The 24135-nt window shown below is 39.9% G+C and overlaps 1 protein-coding gene across 1 annotated transcript in view; it reads right to left on the bottom strand.

Moving 5' to 3' along the window:
- The window catches only part of COBLL1 (cordon-bleu WH2 repeat protein like 1), a 78814-nt gene extending 63389 nt beyond the window's left edge, over nucleotides 1-15425 (bottom strand). The window contains exon 1 of the mRNA XM_066322877.1: nucleotides 15144-15425. Within this exon, the coding sequence (XP_066178974.1) occupies nucleotides 15144-15187 (44 nt within the window). The 5' untranslated portion in view covers nucleotides 15188-15425. The remainder of the gene's footprint in view (nucleotides 1-15143) is intronic.
- Between the last annotated feature and the right edge of the window lie 8710 nt (nucleotides 15426-24135).

The following is a 24135-nucleotide window of genomic DNA, read 5'->3' as shown; positions in this document are numbered from 1 at the left end:
ACCAATGCCCTGCTGAGGAATTTACGTACTTGCCAAGGTTTAAGTTACTAATCGAAAGCAACAGCTATTTGCTTTGTGGATGAAAAGTCACAGCATTTGCTCAAAATTAAAATAAACCAAACAAGCAAACAATTGGAATTATTTTAAGGTACAATACGAGAGCAGAGTGAGAGCTGCCTGTGTGAGTGCATAACTGAGACAAGCACTCCAGAATACAACCTCCTTCATTACAAGTTTTCCTTCATTACAAGTTTTAAGAAAAAGAACACTGGCAGTACAATTAAGAGGCCTTCAGAGTACTGAACCAGTTCAAATAATGCTTAATGCTTTTCAAATCCATCAGTTGCAAGGTCACACCAGGGTAATTCCACAGCATGTCTCCTGATAACCATGCTTCTGGCCTGTGAAAGAACCACACATTTATATGAACAGCTAGAATTTAAATTTTAATTACCAGAGAGCATGACTATTTAGATATTATGTGCATTTTCCAAAATCACTGTTCAACCCTAATACATTACCCTTATTTAATAAACTGCTGCTACAGACACTAGGACATCTGATAACTGACAAATATGTCTTCAAAAATCAGTTGCTGGCCCCAGAAAAGGCTCCCCTTCACAGAAGTTTTTTAACTCTGTAGTAATAATGTATCCTCCCAAGTACACCCAACATAACTTGATCTGTACTACAGAAACTCCTTGTGTTTCAAAAAGAGACTTCACACCTGATTAATTCCTTTACAAGCAGTAAAGAAATGAAGCACATTTAAGATTTTGAGATTTCTTCCTCCCCTGTGAAAAAGCAGAAACAAGTATATTAGAGAGGCTTTACTTCAAAAACACATTCATTACTTGTTACTGGAATACAGTCAAATCCTAGTTTTAAATATGAAATTATTTTATCAACATTTTTGATTAAAAAATACTGAGAAGTGGGTACCATAAGGAATCAGGAATTATGAAAATGCAATACCATTAAGTATCTCAAGAACCTAAACACAGCTGCCTACAAAGTTCCTGCAATATCCTTCCCTTACAGAACTTCAGTGAAATGTAGATAAGTGATGGTAAATAATGAAATAGTCATTATGAGCATCAAATTTCATGAAAACTACACATCTGAAAGATGAATTTATGTTTCAGTACAAAGCACAATTGATATTAAAACCATATTAAGTTTGTGCTGTGTGAATATTCTTTGAGGAGAGGATTATATCTGCTTTCCCTTACAGTACTGCACACCTGGCTCACCAATGTCTTTTCCCTCTCTTTCTCTGTTCCTCTGCTTCCATCAGCAGTATGGTTTCCCATCTGGTTCATGGTCAGGATTCTCACTGCAGCAAGGCTAACTCTGCACTTGAATACAAATGCTAGGAGGATGACAACACTCTACTAATCAAACTACCAAAATAGTTCTGGCTTTGAGGACCTAGCCAAAAAAAATTCTATAAAAACATATGCATATTACAGGAATACCAATTCAACTTTTATCCAGGTACTTTTTGTTGTTCCAGATTCAGCTACTTCTGCCTAAGAAAAGCTTACTCATATTTCCTAAATAACTATCTAGGCCATTGTACAGTGCACTACAGCTCTACCATGGGGGTTAGAATAGGTGATCTCCAAAGGTTGCTTCCACACCAAATAATTCTATGATGTCCCCGAAGACAAAAAAAAAAAAAAAAACAAAAAAAAAAAAAAAAAACAAAAAACCTGGTGGAAATCAAAAGCAGAAAAGTATTTGGGCATAACTTCTTCCTGAGGAGAGAAAGTATATGTGGATGTAGTGCTTAGAAGGATAAAAACTATTTATTAAAAAAAAAAAAGGCAACACCATTCTAGCTGGCATTAATGAACATTAGAACAGTACAAACAGGGCAAAGCAGTCCTTTAAAAGAGAATATGAGAACAAACTAAAAATGGCTTAGGCTATAAAAAAAAAATTAAAGAGGCTACAAGTGAATGCAAAAAAAAAAAAAAAAAACACACCAGCAAGGACACTGGCACAGGGACAAAGCCACCTGGCCATTTCCAGATGCCACAACTAACTGGACACAGCTTGAACCAACAGGGTTTAACAGGCACTGGGGAAATATTTCACATCCTCCTCAGTAAAATCACCTTTCACTTAAATATAGAAAAGGGGTTTTCTACTTGTTCTAAGCAATCATAAAGAGATAAAAATAACCCCATTCTGTTTGTCCTACTGAATAGGAGATTAAAATAACTGGCAAGGCTTTAAGTCATGAGCTTGAGGTGGATTCACCAGGTCACAATTGGAAAAGGAGAACTGCCAGTCCTTGATAAGCACAGCAATTACCATTCTTTTATACACAGACCCACTCTAAGGGAGTACAGCTTCCTTAAACAGCAATAACAGCATATCCTTTGATTTATACAGCAGTCCTGCAGCAATACAACCAACATCCTGTTTTCATCTTAAAGTACAGCTGGGCACTTTGTCTACAGGCTTTATTTATCGGAGTCCCCATAACTGAGTGCCTTGTCATTATCAGAAACAGCACCCTTCAACTTAGCAGCATTTTATCTTCCTGGTTTTTTCCTTATGAAAATTCTTACATGGTACCTACCTGACCCACAGAGCACATACACGTTTACTGCCAACTTTGACACAATGTGACTTAAGTTTATAAATGTTAACTAAATACAGCAACACACTTCTTCCACCTAGGAAGTCATGTAAAAAGCCACCCAAGAAAATTCATACAAAATGGATTTTCTTAACTTCATGGATTTCAAAGGAAAGGACAAAAATATCTAAGCTGCCAGATCTCCTAAAGCCTGTAAAACGCAGAAATTCCTGATATCTGAAACCATCTCCACATTCTCCCTGGATTTAGAAGTTTTCCCTGAATATAACAGTAAATCTCTGTAAAATGCCTAAAAGAATGTATGTCTAAAACATTTGATCAGACATAACATGGATCATTAAATAATTCTCTATCCTGTGTTATCACAACCATCAGAATCCTGTCAGAAATGCAGTATTTTCCACATTCTTACCCATGAAAGTAACCAGCCAAATAGCATTTTGAATTATTTAAATGCTCATACTCTGTAACCATGCAGTAACTCATGAACATGCCATTCACATGTTGTCACACTTTAGAAATAGAAACACCAAGAGTGCTTAACTCTTTACCACTTTATTTGTTCAAAAGTTTTAGAAGAAATTGTTCCTTACTGAATATACTAAATCACTAAAAATTTATAAAATGAGGAAATTTTTGCTAGCTATAAGACATCCACATTTTTTAACTATTTATCCTCAAGCAAGTGGTAAACTGCTTGTCAGTACAATCTCAGAGAAAACAAAAAGACAATTACTAATACCAATACAGAACAAATTTCTTATTTAGAAGTCAATGGCCCTGATTCAAGAGCAATAGAGAACCCTGCATTTGTCTGATCAGAAAACAGTCTGTGGTAGGGGAAAAAAAAACCAGGAAAAAATCCTGCCAACACTGTACAGCAGAAGAATCCAAAGCGACAAGGATGTAGATCAGATCACTTTGACCAGTGTCTGCTCCTGTCCTTAGTGTTAGGAGATAGGTCAGGGACAAGCTGCAGACAATTTCATTTTCTAAAATCTCAAAAATTTGTCATTATTTCCTCAAATTTAACTGCAGCAGATCAATGCTTCACTTGTTGTCATAAAACTGAAGTTAACAAGTGGAAATCCAGAGCAGTCAATTTGGATAAAAAGTTCATGAGCAGCTATCTATACATATCATAAAGCAGAACAAAACATAAACAAGGGAGCACTAAAACTCAGCTGCAAATCTGTGAACTTTTCCAGAGTTCACCCTCACCCTGCTGAGTAAAACTGTCAGTAACCTAAAGCCCATTCACCTCCCTCAAGTACCACATTTTCTGTCTCCCAGTAAGTATGGGTTGGGTTCTGAATGCCACCCAACAGAGGAAATCCATGGAAAGAACTCTGGCTTCACACCAGAGAATGAAACTGTGGCTAGTAGCCATCCCACTGTTCTTTTGACACATGTAAAATGACAATGATCAGAATTTTAGAAATTTTTATTACATGGATAAAAAGTCACTAGCATAATGCTGTTGGCTTAAAGCTGAAAGGCTTTTTGGAAAGGCAGAAATTCAGAGCTGATACTTGAAAAATATCACAAACTACAGTAGCCTAAGGTGAATACAGACAAAGAAACAAAAACATTGTCTAACATTAAAAACAGAAAATGGAACTACTTCACACTTCCATGATTTGATTACCAGCAACTTATCACTGGTTTCTTCTGACTGAAGAGGACATGAAGCTGCAACAAACTGAATCTATCAGCTCAACAGCAGCAGCAAACCTATTCAGTTGAGAACAAGACACACAAACTTCCTCCTACCTAGAGTCCATAAGGGAGAGAGGTATGCAACCTGTCAATTATTCAACGACTATGAAAATCCAACCAATGAAAAAAAAAAAAATGGGGAGAAGAGGACGAAGTAATTTCCACATCTGGAGTCAGATCTTTGAATCAATCAGCCTTTCTCATAGATCAAGTGACCAAGTCACTTCTTTCTCACCATCACTTAAATATTAAGTGAAAACATTTGTTAATCAAATGGTTATCATAATGGTACATAACAGTGGTACAGCTAGGTCAGTTTGAGAATGTGACTCACATTTTCTGATGGATCTCATTTTATCAACAGAAGCAAGCTTTTTGAGTTAATTCCAACCAATGCTATGCCGTGTTTAGCTATGCCCTTTTGTCTTTGATAAGGGATCACAAGCTCTTTTACAGACAGATGGGAGATCTTTCGATCATGTTGAGCATTTATTCACATGATACCACAAACTGACTCAAGGAAACAGTCAGTGTATGACTGAGATGTGAAATCTGATGTGACAGGATGTGGGAAAGGCCAGTAAGTATATATAGAGTTTTCTAGATCTCATGAGGCTTTAATTATTTTTTTTAATTAAAGTTAAAACATTGTAAAGTATTTCTAAATTTGGAGCTTTTGTTTTCCGGTAACAGATGGACTCTTTAAATATTTAACCATTTTTCCTTACTGAGAGTAGGGAAAATTTACTGAGAGTAAGGAAAAGTTGGCAAATTAATTGCACACTTCTCAACAAACTAGGGTAGAATTTTGCAAGGGCGTTTCTACATTAAGTTGTTAAAGCCCTCACAAGTGGCCCTGACAAACACTTTTACAAAATAAACAATTCACTGGACTCGTCATTTCCTACTGTCCATCTCCACCATGAGAGGAAGAGGCAGCATCAACCAGTCAGAGAATAGACAGATTTCACTCAGGAAATGTGAAGGAATATCCAGCTGTTCTTCTCAGTGGAGACAGACTGCAGGACAGCTGCCTCTTAATGCAGAGGGGCAGAGCAGTGACCAACACTACAGAGACCTTTGCACAAGACCACTCAGTCAGGGTACCAGGTCACTTCAAAGACTCCATCTATAGGAGCTGTAGAGTATAGGATAAAATCTCAGCATTTGTATTACGTGTCATTATTTCCAAACAGTCTCAATTCTAACATAAAATCTTATTCTGGATTAAGTACTGGCAAGAAGTCTTGAAAAAAAAAATCCTGTAAACCTGTTAGCTGGCAGGCTTTACATACTATAACTACAAAATTCAGGAAAATTTTGGGGCAAATAAAAGCAGGAAGAAAACCTAATAACTGGAGCCCACAAGCAGTATCTTAAAGAACACCATCAGAAGGAAAAAACCAAAAACCCAAAAAACAAGAACCAGTTGATTTGTTTGAATATTTCTAAAACTATCATAGTACCACATCCCCCTTTTTTTTTTCTCTAAAATAAGTCATTGTATACTTTTAGGGTTTCATCCAACATTTACAATTCATTGCATTCCTCCTTTATTAACTTAAGATTTATGGATAAAGATGCATTACAGCAGTGTATTTTGGGAGGAAGACTGGAAAGTTGGTAAGAATGTTTGGGCAGTGGAAATATAAGAACAGTCAAAGAAAGATGCTTAGAAATCAGACAGATTCCAACAGTTCAGACAATGATGTCAGATCCTTATTACTTTTCCAAAATAAGCCTCTTCAGATTCTCTCTTATACCCCTCACTATTGACAACCAGCCCTGAAGAAGTGCTTACAAAGTGCTTTGGTTTTCCCTATCTTCCACATTTTTACGTTGCTTTTCTACAAAAGTGAACAAGCATTGCCTGGTGTATTGAGAATATCTCAACAGTACCTAAGATGGGGCAGGGGAGGATTTTGTGTCCTGCACTGCAAAAGAACCATCAAAACAAATCACAAAAATTATCTAGATTTCCTCTGAAATCCTCTGATCTCTGCACATATCACTTGGCAGAAAAACAGAGCCCTCTCCCTACTCCAAAAAGAAACCCCAATCAACCATCAGGAAACAAGAGAGAAGCATGAATAAGCTGAAGGAGTAAAGACACGTCAGACCCAGTTCCACCAGCTCATTTCTATGACAAATTCCTGATAATCTATCATGCAGATGTCATGAGACATCTGAGAAAGGACAGCATGTAATACATGAATAAAATTACTGCTACTGGCCCATAAAAGTCATAGGTAAACTCTGACTTGCTTGAATAAAGGAAAAAAAATTCTATTTCATGTCTGTAGTTATCACTGCCTGCCTTAAGACCTCAGCTTCAAGTCCTGCAATGTCCAAGGCATTACTCAACTATAGATAAGTGAGCAGATGAGATCAGCAACTGCAAAGACAGCCAATGACCCCACTTTAAAATGCCACATAAAAGGGCCTGGGAAACCTTTCTCCCCTCCAACAGCGTAGTGAAAAATATTCTCAATGCCCATATAAGTACAAGCGAATAAGATGCATTGAGCTAGGTAAAATAAAATATACTATTTTTAAACACAAAAGCAAATTAATAAAGAGAAGAATTTATGGTTTCAATATAAAGTCTGGGAAGAGGAATTAGATACAGGCAGAATGGGATACTGGGGAGGGGGGGAAAAGGAAAAAAAAAACACAACATATGGAAAGACCAAGCTGAAGGGCCAGGCTTTTTCTAAATCTGAAGATTTAAAATAATGTAGAAAGCCAATATGCTAAAAGATCTACTCAACTTGCTGGAGTTCTTTCCCCCGGGAGCAAAAATGAAGAACATCTTTCTTTACTAGTAGCTGTAGACTTACAAACATTTAGAATTGAGCAAAAAGGAACTTCCTCCAAGCAGTGACTACTTTAAAAAGTGAATGAGGCAAATACAGCTCAAGGAGGGTGCCAAGGATGGAATTAGTGAGGCTGATTTGTAATGTGGGTGGAAGGAGAGGACCAAAATTGCAGGCAAGGGGAAGCAAGAGACCATGAATCAGAGACCAGCAGAGGATACAGAGAAGTTTATGTCTGGGGACTCCAGAGGGTAAATGGAAAAAGCAGTAACTCTTCAGAAATGAAGTTGGGAGCCTGAAAACAACTTCCAACATATACAATAATACCTAATTTATAAGAAATTAACTATTCTGCATATAAAACTATTTTTAAAAACCAAAAATTAAAAAAAGCCCAAATTTACGGCACAGGTTGAATTTCTGATTTTACACAAATGCCTGAAAATTATCAGAAATTCCACCTACTAGACTATTGTTGCCAACTAACACACACCTTGTTTGTCTTACTAACTAAAGAAGTAAAAAGCCCATCCATCCATGCAAATAATTTCTATGGTCTCAAAATCCGAATGGCTACATTTTTAATTCTGCACAACATTATTTTTAATGAGAAGGACAGAATGTTGAAGTCCATAGCTACTAGTAAAGAGAGAAGTACTCCATCTTTGCCTCAAAGGGTTATACCCAGCATAACAAGTTGTAAACGTTCATTTTTTCGACTTTGTTACTAACAGATGCTTTGGCTCCTCTTTTATTGAGTAGATCAGAGACAAAGCATTATTCCTGCAACATAATAAGAGCTTTCAACATTGCTGTCACAAGAACAGTTAAACAATAGCCAGCTCAATCCTATACCTGCAATATTATGCCCAGATGTTTTGTCAGTGTAGTTTGACAGTACAGAAGGACTGAGCTAAGTTTCACAAAAATCAAGAGCAATACAATGATACTTAAATGGCAAACTAGTGAAGGACAAAAAAACCACAAACCGAACTTGGCACACCATATTCTTCCTTAATGCCCTTCAAATTACTTTGATACCTACACACAAAAAGTTTCTGGGCAATAGTAACACAATGCTACTGATGGTCCCATTTCCTTGAACATTCTTATTTAACTCACTTGATTCAGCAAAGATCCCAGCACATCAAACTGGGAACAGGGGTAGACGAGGGGGTGGGCAAGGAGGGGACACAGATGGACAAAATAAGCAAACATTCAAACTGAGTGAAACAAAAAAATATAATTCATTTGGGGGGGGGTGGGGGGGGCGGGGAGTTTGGGAATTAGAAGAATCAGTTCCTCCAGAAAACTTTGTCAATTGTAAGTTTGTATTAAGGACAGAGCTGAAAACATTTACGCTCTTCCCACTACTGCACAACATTTAACAATTACCTGTCAAACCTCATCAATAGAAAAGCTTCAGTCTTTGGAAGAAAACCCATCTGAAGGTCTGAAATTAAAATAAAATACCAAAAGGGAATACTAATTCTCAACAGAAGACCAAGGCCCATAAAAACAAATTAAAAAGTTAAATCAATACATTAATAACTCAGGGATATTAGACTGAAAATTTATTTGATTTTAAAGGAAAATACACATTTTCTAATGCTGTTGTTTTGAGATAGGATGGTGTTTTCCTTGCTGGAGGTTTTTTGTCTCTTTCTGTTGGAGGAAAATTCAAAATCACAACAATTCTTGTTTAACATAGAGCCTCAGTTTGCATTGTTTGGGAAGGAGAGATTTGTTTATCTATTATTAAGATTCCAAACCAAGTAGCTCTATTTCCAGAAGAAAAATGAAAATCAAAGAAATGTGCAGGAAGTATTTTTAAAACACAGCTTAGAAAGCTTCCAAGCTGAACTTTTTTCTTCAATGAGAACCTCTGTAGAGCTAAAGCTTGCAACAAAACCAATGCTTTCTCACAGAAAAAAGCTTAAGCCCAGCTAAAAATATTCATATGCTCTATTTTCTTTAACTGAAAATAGTAATCCTGACAATCAGAGACATGGAGCAGAGCTGACATGTTAATACAAGTTCCCAAGGGAGATATTTCATAGACAGATTAAAGACTCATCCTTTGACCACCTATGGCACTCTGATCATTTACAACAACCTAACAAATGCACATGCCCCTTCCGAACTGGATAACCTCCTGGCAAATAAAACCAAATCCAGGAACTCTAAATTCTGTAAGAATAGACATGGTATTCCATTTCTGCATAAAAAAACATTTCTTAAGCCATGAAAAAACAGTGCAGTTATATCCATCAGTCTATCATATTAAGATTTTAAGTCAGATCATATCTACCGGAACTCCAGTTAGTAAGTGTTTAAATTTACTTCATAAAGAGCTGCATTTTTAACTGTGGGACCGTACCTCAGGAGAGAATTCAGGTGAAGCATCAAGTTTTAAATTGGCTGCTGGAGCTCAGAACAGCAGGGATGCTTTTCCTCCCTGAGCCCTCCATTGTTGCAAGCTGCACAGAGTTTCCTCTTCATTGTGCTAATGCTGGGCACAGCCACAGGATCCCACAGGAACCTAGGAGCCAATGTCTCGGCTTCTTGTCATCCTCTAACGCTCCTTTAGAGCTCTACACAGGGATACTCACACTGAAGAGCAGCTTTCTCAAACTGCAGACAGCTCTGTGAACTTAGGTTAGAGTAGCAGGGCTGCTGCTGAGGAAGCAAGTGAGAGCCAAGTGAGAAAAAAAGAAAGTGCACAATCAAATCTGGTTTAACTTGCAAGCAGCCATAAAAGAGAACACCTGGCACTCTTTGTATCCACTACTTTAACATAGCAACTCATTATACTAACTTGGTAATTTCTAGAAAAAAGATAAATATTTAGCTGAGCATGCTAACCTTGTTACAACTCCAAGGAGTGGCTGGATAATCTGGCATCTGCTGTTCCCCAGTACACATAAAACTACAACAGTGGCAGCTCAGAACAGCATCAGGCTACAAAAACAAGCATGCTCAATTTTTTTTCCAAACTACAGTCAAGACAGTCAGAAAGGTACAGCACTTTATGAAGGGAGACCTATTTAGGTGTTGCCAGATTACAGGAGAAATAATTTGTTTGTGACTTTAAAATATTCCTACTCAATTATTTTGTTTGTCAGATGACAGAAGTCCCATAAAGACCTTTAGTTTCCTCTGGAATCTAAGGTTTTGGTTCCCTCTTTTCTTCTTCCACCCAATACAGATGGGCCTACTCAAAACAGAGCGATCTTCAGGTTTATGTAAACACTGTGGTCCCATTTGAAGTATATTAAGAAAAAATCCAGTAACTGCAGAAAGAAAAGAACCTACCCTAAGGTAACACCAAAACCCATCTTCCAGTCCCAAGTGCTTTTTCCCCCAAATGCTTTGGATACCTCACTATCTAGCTCTCACTTTTCTTCTTCACAGGATACCAACACACTCCAACAAAGCTTGGAAACAACTCTGCTGATTTCTATTTGTGCATTACCCTCCTACACATTTTTTCACCCCAGTATCTACATTCCACCCCCTAATGTTTTCTTGATCTCATTCCCACAGCAACACACTCCAACAGGGAACATTACCAGTAACTATTCCATAGGCACTCAGCTATGACTTCAGACTTGACAAAGATTGAGTAAACAGCTTTTAAATACAACATTCAGTTAACAGCCACTATTTGAGGTTGCCTTGCTTAAGGTAGATACATTAAGAAGAACAGCATAATCACCTCAAGAGGTGTTACATGTCCATCTGGAACTCTGCTGGCAAAATGGCCCCTGGAATGATTAGCGTTCAAGTGGCTCCTGATGGGCATTCACCCACAAAGGAGCTAACTCCCTGTTTCAAACATCCAGCAAGCTCTACAGTCCCAAATTCTCAAAATTCTTTCCATTTTGTTATTGCTCACTTACTTGTTCTTCATCAGGGTCATGGGGTGAGAAGAACATGCTAGGTATTATCTTGAACTCCTCAGTCTAAGAAACAAAGCATACCTAAGATAGGACTACTTCTTAGACCCATAATGGCCTAACCTCTGATCCTAGACAGTGCTACCACTTAGTAGCTCGAGCACAAAAAGGCCTTGCACTTAATGATAAACACATGTACACAATATACAGAGCAATGCAAACAGCTAACTCACTGCAAAAGAAAAATGTAATTTCACCCTTACGTAAATTTCACCAAACGGAGCAAATTCAGACATATACCCAAATCCCCACTCCCACTCTGGGGCTGTGGCTGGGGCACAGAACGCTTGTGAAGCTATTGCTACACTTGCTGTCCCTTCCCACACTCTGCAACACAAGCACTTTCATTTATACTTGAACAAACCTGTGGCTATGTTGTGAGCTGACTCAAACGAACACTTGAAAGAGAAGGAAGAGAGCTCAAATCAGTATTCCAGGCTTGACACTAGGCACTTGCCAACACTGTGCCACAGCTGATGTCCTCCGTAATGTGACTGAAATGATTTGATAAAAACTCAGTTACATGGAAGAGAAAAGGTAAACTTCTTGGGTTTTCTGAAAACATCTCTCACTTCCTGAGACGGTCCTGCAAATCATGTGAAAAAGGCTTTTCTACTATTCTCCTTATATTTTTCAAACACATCCACTATGCCAAGCAACAGTGAAGGGGAACCTGAAGACACACACAAGAAGTGTTTCTGGCACTAAGCTAATCAAAGCTGCTTGGCCCCTTTCCCCACACGACCAGGCCCAGGAGAGTAGCTCCATCTCCTAGGCATGTTTTTGTTACACACAATAAAAATGATACAAAAAAAAGGGGGTTTGCTTGGGTAAAGCAGGTTATTCTGCAATAAACATATTTATGTAAACATATAGCTTTAAATATGATTTACGGGAACAAATGAAATAACACTAAATTCTCAGAAATATTACAATTTATTTAAAAGTGGATCTCAATATCAAGGCTAGTATTTCAAAGGATATCAATACTGCATTTACTAAAATTCACATTTGCTCTAATATTCTAATAGCCTATTAAGACATAATACAGTTCTTCATGGTAAAATCCTGTGTCAGCTACTGACATGTAGCTGTAATGTAAAAAAAGCTCCATGTTATGGGATTGCTGTCCAGTAACAGTAGGAAAACTGTGCTCAGAAGGTAGGATACCAACTACAGCCACTTCTTTTTTTATTTATAAATATTAAATCACACATTTTCCTATCATTGCATAAAGAAAATTCAGCTCTGTGATGAACAGGAGCAGACTTTGGCAATTGGCTTGGGCAGAGGTCTATGCCCTGAGTGCTGCTCAGACTCACAGTAGAACAGACGAGCTATAAAACTGCCTAACTGTCCAGCCAAGTTTCTCCTGCCAGGAGAAGAAACTATGTGTCATGGCCAGCCAGTTAGTGGGCACACCTCCTATTCATCATACTCCAAAATATTCCAGCCAGTTGCTGGGCACACTCTCTATTCACCATATTATAAACAAAACCAAAAAAAAAAAAAAAATCCAGCAGAGGGCATTTTTTAAAAGAATCTTCTCTTATTTACCTTGAATGTACAGAGAGCATAACACAGGCATGTTTCTCACTGAATTCAGACAAATATTTTTATCCTCAACCGGTTTTAATAAACAATTTTTCAACAGAAAAGCATAATCCTGTATGCAAAAAAAAAAAAAAAAAAGAGATATGACAGGATCCTTTTCCAAAGCTTTTCCCCATCTGATATTTGATAACAAAATTCTGTATTAAAGCGCCACCAGTGATCAAGTTATATAGGAATTCCAAGCTTTAACTAACACCAGTGGTTGAAAATTTACAAAACACTACCTTCTTAGCAGTTAGCATAAACAAACTTTCTCAGCTGTTAAGAGTTACCAGCAATTACTCCACGGAACTTCAAACGGTGATTTAAGAATACATTGCCTGGTAAACAGTTCTCAGCTGCACATTAACAACACTTTCAACCTGGCTAGATGAGTTAAGAAGAGCTGTAATGCAGTATATTACATCATTTGGTAATACATTTAAAGAAAAATGCTATTTCAACTGAAATTCTTCCCAGATTGCACAAATTTTCCTATCATCTCAGAGAGGGAACAGTAACTGCATACTATTCAAAAATGTATCTGTGGACCATTTTCAGTAAAACTGGGAGTTGTCTTATTTTCTGGTATATCCACATTTTTTTCCTCATATCCAGCATTTCATGAGCAAATGAGACCATCTTACAGAAATAGTTAAGACTATCGATAAAGAACTTTTATAGTAAGAAAGGCATGGTAACTTGATTTTCTAAGTACCAAATTATATGTGAACAGCTAATAAAAGGCCTGAAAATCGCTCTGCAGGGCTAATGCAATGAGCACTACTGATAGCTACGTGTTTCTTGAAACTGAGAGGTGGATGCTGGCAGATGCTTGAAGTCACATAAAAAGAACTCAGATGTCAAGCAGCAGCCGCCAAAAGTCACTATACCAAACAGCGTTATGGCAGGCAACAGGCCTAGAGGAACTGTCAGAACAGCCAAAGTTTTAATTGTGTCTTTTTGCTTGTTTTTAGGTGCCTGGTCACAAGTAAAACCGAAGACTTTCAAGACATACTGCTTTCAAGACATACTGCCACTCCCTAACCTGGAAAAAAACACTATTATCCTACACTCAGTCCTTCGAACCCAGCTTAAGTACACAGAGTCTTAAAAATGTAGTAATTATCTATACTGTAAATATACCTTCTGTATTGATTAACAATATTATTTCTCGACTGCTACATATAAAAGTGGAACCATAACAAGGCCTTCAGTGAATAAATACCCTTCCCTTTATGAGTCTTCCATATTCACTAGAGCCATTACTTCGAACTGGTTTGATTACTGCTGCAAACACTACAGTAAATTGCCATCATCTGCACCTGTTTGTCCTGTAGCCACCTCGTCAGCAATCCAAGTAACGCATTTTTGCAAATGGAAGCTTCACAAAAATGTTCATGTTAAAAAATACATCCGCCACATATTTTGTCCATTCTATTTACACAGAATTTCACCAGTCTTACCAGTATTTTGATTCCCTCTAGTTCCTAGTGAAGTCACTGAGTAAACTAATTTTTTCAAACGTACTTGACTAGTTAAGGAAAAATCCTGGTACTCCTGATCTATAACTGGGGTAATTTTACTTAGGATTTAAAAAAGATACTCCCTAATGTTATATTTTCTACTACAAGCGAAATAAAAATAGAGGGGCCTAACACGTAAAAAGAAACCAGCCAGTGCTTTCACTACTCCAAACAGATGCTGCTTGCTTGTTTTCTTTTCCCCAGCGTCGGCAGTTCCCAGAGCACCGAGGAGGGCGCAGCCCTTCCAAACCGCCACCACTCCCGCCCAGAGAGCTGGAAGTTAACTCCGCACGCCGAAGGATGCTACGACCGGCAAGTGCTGACCTGCAAGGATTTGCCAGAGGCGCCGATCCCGGCAATGCCGCGCACCCGGCAGGTCCCGGCAGCGCCGCGGTCCGGCACGGCCACCGGGTCGGCAACGCCGGCGGGCGGGCTGCGGCTCGTCCCCGCGGGAACTGCCCGCGGCGCGGGGCTGGCGCTGCAGCCGCTGCCCGGTCGGCACGGCCAAGGCGGGCGGCGGCCGAGGACGGGCCGGTCCCGCAGCCTCGGCCAGGAGAACCGGCCGAGGAGGTGCCGTCGAGGCGCCGCGGCCGCTCCCGCAGCCGTTTAACGGCGGCGCCGCTCCATCTGCCCGCGGTCCCGCCCGGGGCTTCCGCCTCCCCCCGCCGCAGGAGCCCCGGGAAGGGCACGGGGAGCACGCCCGCCCCCGGCGCTGGGGAGCCGCCTCTCGCCGCTGGCTGCCTCCCAAGCGCCGCACCTCGCAGCCGACGCGCACGGCCCCGGCCTCCCCGACCCGAGCTGCCCCCTGGCTCTCGCCTCACCTCGCCCAGCCCCGCGCACGGCCCCGGTTCCCGCCGGCTGTCCCTCCGGAGCCGGGACCGGCCGCGCTCCCGCCCGCGCCTGGAGCTGTGCTTACCCGGAGGGTGGCGGGGCGGCCGTCGGCCGAGCGCGGCCGTCCATGCCGGCGGCCAAGGGAGCGCAGGGCGGGCGCAAGCCGGAGACCCGCCCGCACAGCCGCGGCTCCCCGCCTCACCTGCTCGGGGCGGGCTGAGGAGGGCGGCCCCGCTCCGCAGCCCCCGGCGCCGCCTCGCCCCCGAGCACGGGCATTCCCCGCTGTTTACGGGGCGGACACTGGGCGCCTGCCCAGGGAGGCGGCGGAGGTCACCGGCTGCGCCAGGCTCCCGCCGCTCGCGGAACCACACCTTGGGCGTAGGGGAAAAAACACAGAAGCAAGCGAAAAAAAAAAAAAAAAAAAGGCAAAACTGAACTTCGCGGCGAGAAACTTGAAACGCGGAACCTTCCCAGCTCCGGCACGCACGGAGACACAGAGACTCCCTGTTCCCATCCCAGCGCCTCCCTCCCTCCTTCCCGCCCCCACACACCCGGCTGTCCGTCCAGCTGCGGCCGGACTGGGGACTCCGCTCGGCCCCGGCCGCGGGCTGTCAGCGGCCAGCGGGGGCAGGGCCGCTCCTCTGGGCTGGAATTTTCCTCTCCCCGAGGGAAGCGTCCCGGCGGCTGCCTCGGGCTCAGCCCTTTCCCATTCCAGCCACCAGGGTGCGAGGCGAAATCCCCACAGGTGCGGAGAGCCAGGCGCGGAGCCCGGGGCCGGGATGCTCTCGAACCCCGCGGTGGGGTCCGGCACCCTCGGGCAAACTGTCCTGCCCGGCCATCGGGGCCGGACCGCCCTGTGCCCGCTGCCCGGCGCGCCCGGGACTCGGCTGAGCCCCGCCGTGTCACGGGTGACGAGCTCCCGCCGTCGGGAGCGGTTTCAGGCTAATCTAAAGTTTGCTCGCTGAGTATGACGGCAACTCAGCTTTCCTGTGCATAGCTACCGAGCAGATGAGGCACAGGCGCTGCATACCTGTGTCAGCACAGAGCGCCCTTCCTGCTGTGCTGTGGGACCAGGTGCTCTGGCCCAGTATATATAACTCTTTTTACAGGTAATATTTTGCCCAAGGCTTAACAAAATTTGAAAAATAGCCAACGTCAAAGCATTTCTACCTTTCTCTTTTTTCTCCATAGGAAAAAGTAGAACATTGCATTGAAGTATAAAAGTCCTTTTTCTGACTAGTTCTACGATTATATATCTAGAAAAAAAATAATAAAATTGACCATTCGATGTCAATATTCATAATACTCGATGTTAATATTCTTCAGAGCTAGTGCAATACTCTATATAGCATTGTAGAGATACTGTAATAATATATCCTTCTCACCTGTATATGCCCTTCTCATCTGCAGTATGCTTCTTCAATAAAGATTTTTTTTCTGCTTTTTCACTGGAGACTAACCCTGAAGCCACCTGTTTTGACAGACCCTAGAGGTTGTTCACACCCTGAATAACCACATGCCATTATCAGGCACACCCCATTAATCTGTGTATGTTTCTTAAACCAAAAAATTCATCACTGGTGAGTCAGTTGCATTTTCCATGGTCCAGTTTTCAGAGAGGCAGTGATCAATTAAGACTCTCAAGAACAATTTCATTGAGGACCTTACGTAAGTTTTGGACCCTTTTCTCTTTTCACAGTCCACTTTCTATTCTTACACTCCTCGGATTGTTTTGCCACTTCCTAGGTTAGGGATGAAGGTTAAGAAATTCTTTTGTATGTTGACTGTTCCTGCAATCAGGGCATGGTAACTTTGTGCATTCAGTTTGTCGCATTAGTTTAAGTATGAGAGAATTCTCTGCTTCCAACCAGCTACTTCTTGGGCAAAACCATTAGGTGATAGCACCTTCTAAACTGTAATGAAACTCCCATGCTGCAAAGGTGTGAGATGATTAAACGGTATAATGATGTTTCAGCTGAAGACCCTGTAGCTGATTGTGTATTACTTAGAATAATTACATGTGTTGGTGTCATGTTGTCATCCCTTCTAATAAACTTTGCTTCACCACAAATAGATAAGGAGCTGTTGTACCACTCCGTTTATAATCTCATTTCAAAACCAATATATGCTCTAGTCTTATTCTTTTGGCAAGTATTAATGCCACAAAGATTGAAATCTATTGAATGGCTCACATGGGTTCATAACAGAAACTTAGCAATGCCAGGCAGAAAAATTAGGGAAATAACCTTAAAAAAAAAAATAAATAGTGGTGACAATTGCAATTTCCAATAGAGCCTGGGGGATTATCTAAAAAAGCAGTTCACCAAATAATGCCCATCTCACTTTAAGAGGGGAGAGGTTATTGTCTTACACTAGCACATGTCTTACTCTTATCTCAGTTGTTAACTAAACACATCTGAAATTCTGATCACTAGAAACATTGTAGGCTCTGCACTTGAGTACCTGCAGGCCATGTTCTGCAGTGACAGTTTCACAGTAACTAGACTTAAAATAATTGAGTTTATGAGGTACTGGGGATACCATTTCTCTTCGAGGTCTCAGTTTTGAGAGACAGATTCTGGACTTCTATGGCACTTTGTTTCTTTATCAATAGAAAATCAGTTCTGTGTTTGAGTTTCAAAAGATGTTGACAGAATCAAATGCTCGTTTTTAAAATTTTTGATTTTTATGAAGTTTCCAACGTTGTCCTGAGCTCAATACATTGTTCATATAAATCAAACATAACTCTCATACACAATAAACAGAAGGCTGCATCAGAGAATACCAAGTTAACACACTATTCATTGTCTCTTCTAGTGAATAGCCAAAGGAAAAAAAACACACAACAAAACATTTCAACTTTCCCAGATTTTTCAAGCTGATCCATGAAGATATCATTGTAACAATTTAATGAACTGGTAGGTTATTAATTGCACTGTTGCAATAATGTCATCTTTTGTCCATGGTTTGAGGTAAAATAATCATTTATCTGGAGACATTAATCCATGTGGCAAGCTGCCACCCGCTGCAGCTTGGTGAATGTACTTGGTGCTATTGTATATTTAGTACAAACGTTTGCAGATTAATACCCAGTTCTGATTACTGTTAGCATAACCTTCAAATTATGCAGGCAGTGAGAACTGCTAATTCCAACTGATACTTGAAGGAGAACTTCTGTCTTAGGTAGAGACATGAAGTTCCAGGGATATTACTAACTATGGGATTTTTATACAAGTTAAATTGCTAAAAACAAAACCTTGCCTGTTCCAAAAAAGCAGCAATATCCCATAGCATTTTTCATAACAGTCAGAAGTTGTCCTAGGTGGCTTCAGTACTTCTGTTTGCTCTTCTCTCTTCAAGAGATTGCCAAAAACGGGAATACAAATATTTCTGAATGAGAGATGCTCTAGAAATGTAGTGGACAGTATGATTTTCAAAGAGGTAAGCCCATTATTGCATAAGGTGAAAGCTTTTTGACGTGTTAAATAGACCACAGGAGCCTTACAATATTTTTCACTATGGTAAAGGTCTGCTTACAAGGTCTTTTTAACAGTTATAGTGACATTTTGTGATTGAAGGATGTAACCTGAATGCACTCCTAATGTGGTTTTGTACAATTGAAAATCATACTGTGTCACACTACAGTTGTTTCCAATATTATTGTGCAAAGTAGTTGGCAAGCAGATTATGGAACTGGAAGATGTTTTCCTTGTTAAATTACCTTTCTGATGCATAACTAAATACATTAAAGCTGAGCTGTTTATTCTATATATTTTATCATGTATAGGAGACATGATAAAAATCAGGTTTTTACCCTTACACTATAATGCAAGGAAATATATGATTCTTTATTTTGTTTAAATGAAAACTAAATCCATATGTAATTCTTTTTCTACAGAGTAGTCAATCAGCTTACGTTGCATCCTGTTGAACAGTTGCTGTTTCTGGGTTTGCATTCCAGAAAGTGGGTTAGGTTTTGGGTGCGTGCACACACATGTACACAGCTACTGAAAGCGTTGCTGTAGGCACAGGGACAGGTTTGGGAGCCCATTTAAAACTGTGCACTTAACTGAAGAGGACTGTCCCCGGTACACAGCACTGCTGAGGGAACACCTCGAATCCTGTGTTCTGTTCTGAACTACAAGAAAGACATTGAGGTGCTGGGGCATATCCAGCTTTGGCCTGATAGACAAAGTAGAAATAAGGCCACAAAAAGCTACCCCATATTACTTTCAGATGCAGGACTAAGTAATTTCTGCCTTTTGTATAAGGTTTTCCCAATAGTCAATACTGCCCCAAATAGTTTTTGATCCCAATGTGCATTGGGACATTTCAGGCATTTACTTTATTAGAGATGCATTGTCCTTTTAGGTCATATTTAAGACCTGAATAATGATACTATAATGTAGTCTCATTACTACCATTGTGTTTTCATTCTGATAGTATTTTATTTTTGCCTTTGGATCATGAAAGCAAATGTTTTACTGCTTACAAATCATAATTTCTAAGTTATTTTGTTGCTGAATGGTATTTTTGGGTATGCATTGAGTAACAATTAGTGAGATATTCATGTGGATTAACACTGGAATTGAGTAATACTAGAAAGCTTCAGATATGCTGTGAAGTACCCTTGCAAAGTTAATTAATTTTTAAAACAGTTTTTTCTAGTTCTTTCAAATCATGTTAGCCACAGTAGTTGCAATGAAAAATAGATGAGAATTAAATGTTAATCTTAGCTGGGGTTTAGAAGAAACTACAAGTTCACTAAATTGCTCTCTTGCACTAAATTTCCACATTTTGAATGCACATAGTGTGCAAAATCCTCAACACTGAAGTCTGCAAAGTCTAAACTGTAAAAAATATTTCTGAAGAAAATCACCTCTAAAAAGAAATACATTCATATATATAATATAATATAATATAATATAATATAATATAATATAATATCATATCATATCATATCATATCATATCTGTTCAATTGGTTAGTAATTCATTAGCTTATGCCTTATTGGATCATATATAATAGGATATATATCATATCCTATTATATATGATAACACTACAAGAAACATAATCTCCTGTTTCTATTAGAAAAATATACTTTGATACAGAGGGAATAGGGGGTTTCTTCTACAGAGACAGAAAAAATGTCTGCAATAGCTAAGCTATAAGCAGTTGAGTTATCTTAGGTTCCAAAATCTATATTGCTATGGTTGTACTGCAGCATGAAAACAAGCTACATTAGCCAAGGAGAAGCCTTATGCTGCACAAATTTGTACCTCTTGGTACTTAGCTCTCGGGTTGGGTTTTTCACCCGAGATTCACGTGGTGGTTCGAGAGAGTCTTTTTTGCCCTCTGAAGGCCCTGTGCCAGAGGCAAGAATGAAACGGAGTCTTCAAGGTCTTGTTTTTCTTGGTTTCTTGCGTTGTTTATTAATTCTTATCTTACAGTGTTCTCTGTGCCCACCTGAGGCATTTTGCTGCTCGGACACAGGACAACTTCCCTCTCGATGGGAGGTTGATGTCTTCTTATACAGATTCTTATATGTGTATATTATTTACAGTTATGTGCCAATGCCTATCACCTATACTAACAGGGTCATTTCTACTTTGACCCAATCCCCTTAAACACCGTCACATCAGAAGATGGAGGCCAGGGGACAAGAAGAAGCAGCCAGGGTACTGCCCTAAATCCTCCATCTTGTTCCCCGTTCGCTTCCATACTGAGAACCCCAAAACTACAAAATCTTCCACCTGGTGATACACTACACAATCCTTTTCACACCTTTGTGACTTGTAATTCTTCTCTCAATGTTAGAAGCTTTTTCCACGGACTGAGATCAAAGGCTGTGTCTCCCTGGGCTCTGTGCCAGGCAACTCCCCTGGACTGGCTCCACACCCCCCTGGCCAGGATTCAAACCCTCTTAATGGGGTTCCAGACCTCTCTGCCAAGGTTTGTGACCTCCTAGGGCATCCAAAGGAATGCCCTGGACTCCAACACTTAGCCAGCTTGCTCAGAACTAGCCTGGGTAACTTTACAGCCCTCATGCTTTCTGGACAGCCCCAGAGGTGCTACATACATATAGTGGAATCTAATGCCATATCTTAAGATGCTTTGGAAGCATGGAAAGGGAGTGAAATGCTTCACCTGGATGATATGAACTGTGTACTTTGATTAGATAACTGAATAAATGGGGAGGAGAGAGGGAAGAGATGCTCCGCCTCTGGAATGCTGACAAGGTGAAATTGCTCTGCGTGCAGTGGGCTTTTTCAGGTGTGCTGTAGGGACCTACAGCTGGAACAGGACCCACAGCAAAGCTCCAAAGGGACACATCACATCTGTTTTAAATACAGGATGATACTGAGATGTTCAGCATGGACAAATCAAAGATAGTTTTCATCAGATATGTGCACACAGTGAATTCTAAGGACCTGGAGAAATGTATTTGTTGGGAAAAAAGCCCATCCCACCTTCATATGCTAGCAGTTTCAAGAATACAACTGCACCAAGTTTTATTTAAGTCATATTGTAGGCACATATTCTGCTTCATAGATCCAGAAATTATTCGTGTTCTAAGCTTTTTGAAAGCTGTATTTTTTCCCCCTCAATAAACATTTGAATAAAAGTCATGAATATATACTTACACAAAGGTTTCAGTCAGAGTACCTGGCAGAGTTCACCGACCTTTTCAAACACACTGGACAGGAGCCTAAGGCTGTGTATTACAAGTGAATGTGGCTTTAAATCTAGTGTAAGCTTCATCATGGGGAGATGAAACATTAGTTACAGAAATTCTTTGAGGTTTTAATCTGAAAATTATTACTGCTCTGAGTTTGATAGCTTGCATAAATAATTTCTAGTAATTTCAAAGCCCAGCTTTGACTGCTTCTTTTTTGCAGTTTGCCATTGTCTCCTTGTAGAATTACCTTTTTAGTGAGCATCTATGCATAGTCAACAGGGCTTGTGCAGACATGTCAAAGACAATTTTAAATTAGCATATGTGTGAAGTTCAGCTCAGGCTAACAGTTCAGTTTCAGAGCCAGATTTCTGGAGAATTTAGAAGTGAAATTATTTCTCTCCTTGGCTATGCTTAGCAGCAGTACACAGGATAGAATAGCTCAAGGTATATTCTCTGCTAAGAATCCACCAGTATATATATCATTATATCTGCCCTGTAAACAAAAAATGGTAATTAAGCAGCAAAGTAGTCTCGCATTTAAAAATATGCCCCTGGCAACACAGACTGAGAAAGCTGTCTTGCCTTTGTGAGATGTTGCATAAAAACATAACTTGTATTCATACCTATTTGCTATTGAGGTACCAAACTGCAGTGAATATATTCAAAATCATTAAGTGCTTCTAATTTAATCAGTTAAGTTTTAGCTAAGTTTAATTTTATCTAAGAAATGTTTGAAGCGTTTTCTAGCATTAGCTTTCCCCACTTTCTTTTAGTGGAGGGATTGTGTCTATACACCATAGGGCATGACACCAGAGATGCTGTCCTTTCAAACTTCGTACCTTCCAGATTGCTGTGCTAAAATCACTGCTTGCTATCCACTGAGTAAGGCATAGTTTGGAGAGTTTCATTTGTATCTTGTCAAAATCAGGAGGGAAAAAAAGGCTTAACAATCTACTATGGACTTGTTCTGTTTACTGTGGCATAAAAACAAACACAATGATGCTTAGAATTCTCACATGTTAATTACTATGTATACAGGCAGCAATTTACATTGCTTTTTACTGTACATTAACATCTATCAATTCACTCTAGTTAAGGACTATGTACTAATCAGAAACAAAAGTCACATGAAATTGTCTAAATATTTTCATTTTAAAATAAAGTAAAAATACAAACAAGCTAGGATAAGGCTTTAAATGCTCCATATGGAATCTGCAAAAGAAATGCCCTTAGCTCACCCAATCTGACTTGGGCATTAGACCAGATTTACAAGACTGTGCAATGTTCTATTCATAGCAGTATGACTGCACAATTAAAACATCTGAAGATTCAGCTTTTAAGTAGCTCATTAAAGGGATTTTTAAGTTTTTCCTTTGAAAGAAAAACCCAACTAAATACAGCAAATTTTTTTTTTTTATTTATCAATCAGTCCCACTCCATGACCAATGTGTAGCTCCAGTGTCATGCATTTGTGCCAGGAGATGTGAAATTGCCATTATCATTCTAACTGGAGCTATAGGCCACTGAGCTGCTATAACAGCACTATAGCTATTTCTGACTTTGTGGACTAGGGCCAATGTTTTTCTCAGAAATAAAGGTTAGAAAATTAAAAGAGCACTACTTTTATCTCCCCTGTCTCTTCCTGGAGAAGACTGGGAAAATTAACAGTAAAGAAATTCATCAAGAGTTCTTCAATACACAGCACCATCTCTGGCTCAGGAAGTTCCTGAACCACAAGATGCTTGATGGTAGGAATATTTATGGGAGTATATACGTTTTCCCCTCCTTTTTTAGTGTACCCTCAACATCCATTTTTGGACACTGCCTGAGAAAGGATATCAGGTTAGATAAGACATTCAGTCTGACACTTAGAGGCCATTCTCAGTTTTGTAGTTCTTTAGATATATTTGGAAGTCTAACTTTAAAACAGCAAGACCTCATTTTTTAATAAAGGTAAAGAAGTGCATAGATGTATGCGGTTTCTTTGAACCTACTGTAATTGTTATTTCAAGATTTTGCCTTCGGTCTTATTTTTTACATTGTAATGCACCACACCTTTCAAGCACTTAAGCATTCAAAGAGCTGGTGAAGGCAGTTTGGTGGTGTTAGAAGGTAAATTACAGCTCTGCTGAATGACTTATTTGGGTATTGACTTTAGATGCTGTGTTAAGTGGCAATGCCGAACAGCTTCATTAACAATTCTGAGGCCAGTGTGCCTGAGATGGCACCAGGACAAGGAGATGTTTTATCTCTCTCTAGCAGTGTATGAAATGCTTATTGACTGGGCTGAACCTTAAAAGTCAGGCCATTATAGGCAAATACAAGTTCATGGGCTTCATTCCAGACTAAGATTCACAAAGATAAACATGTATATGCTAATTAATGCATCACAGTGT

Source organism: Sylvia atricapilla, chromosome 7, assembly GCF_009819655.1.
Source record: "Sylvia atricapilla isolate bSylAtr1 chromosome 7, bSylAtr1.pri, whole genome shotgun sequence".
NCBI classification, from domain to species: domain Eukaryota; kingdom Metazoa; phylum Chordata; class Aves; order Passeriformes; family Sylviidae; genus Sylvia; species Sylvia atricapilla.
The sequence above is the reverse complement of the archived record's forward strand: the minus strand, read 5'-3'. Positions and strand labels throughout refer to the sequence as shown.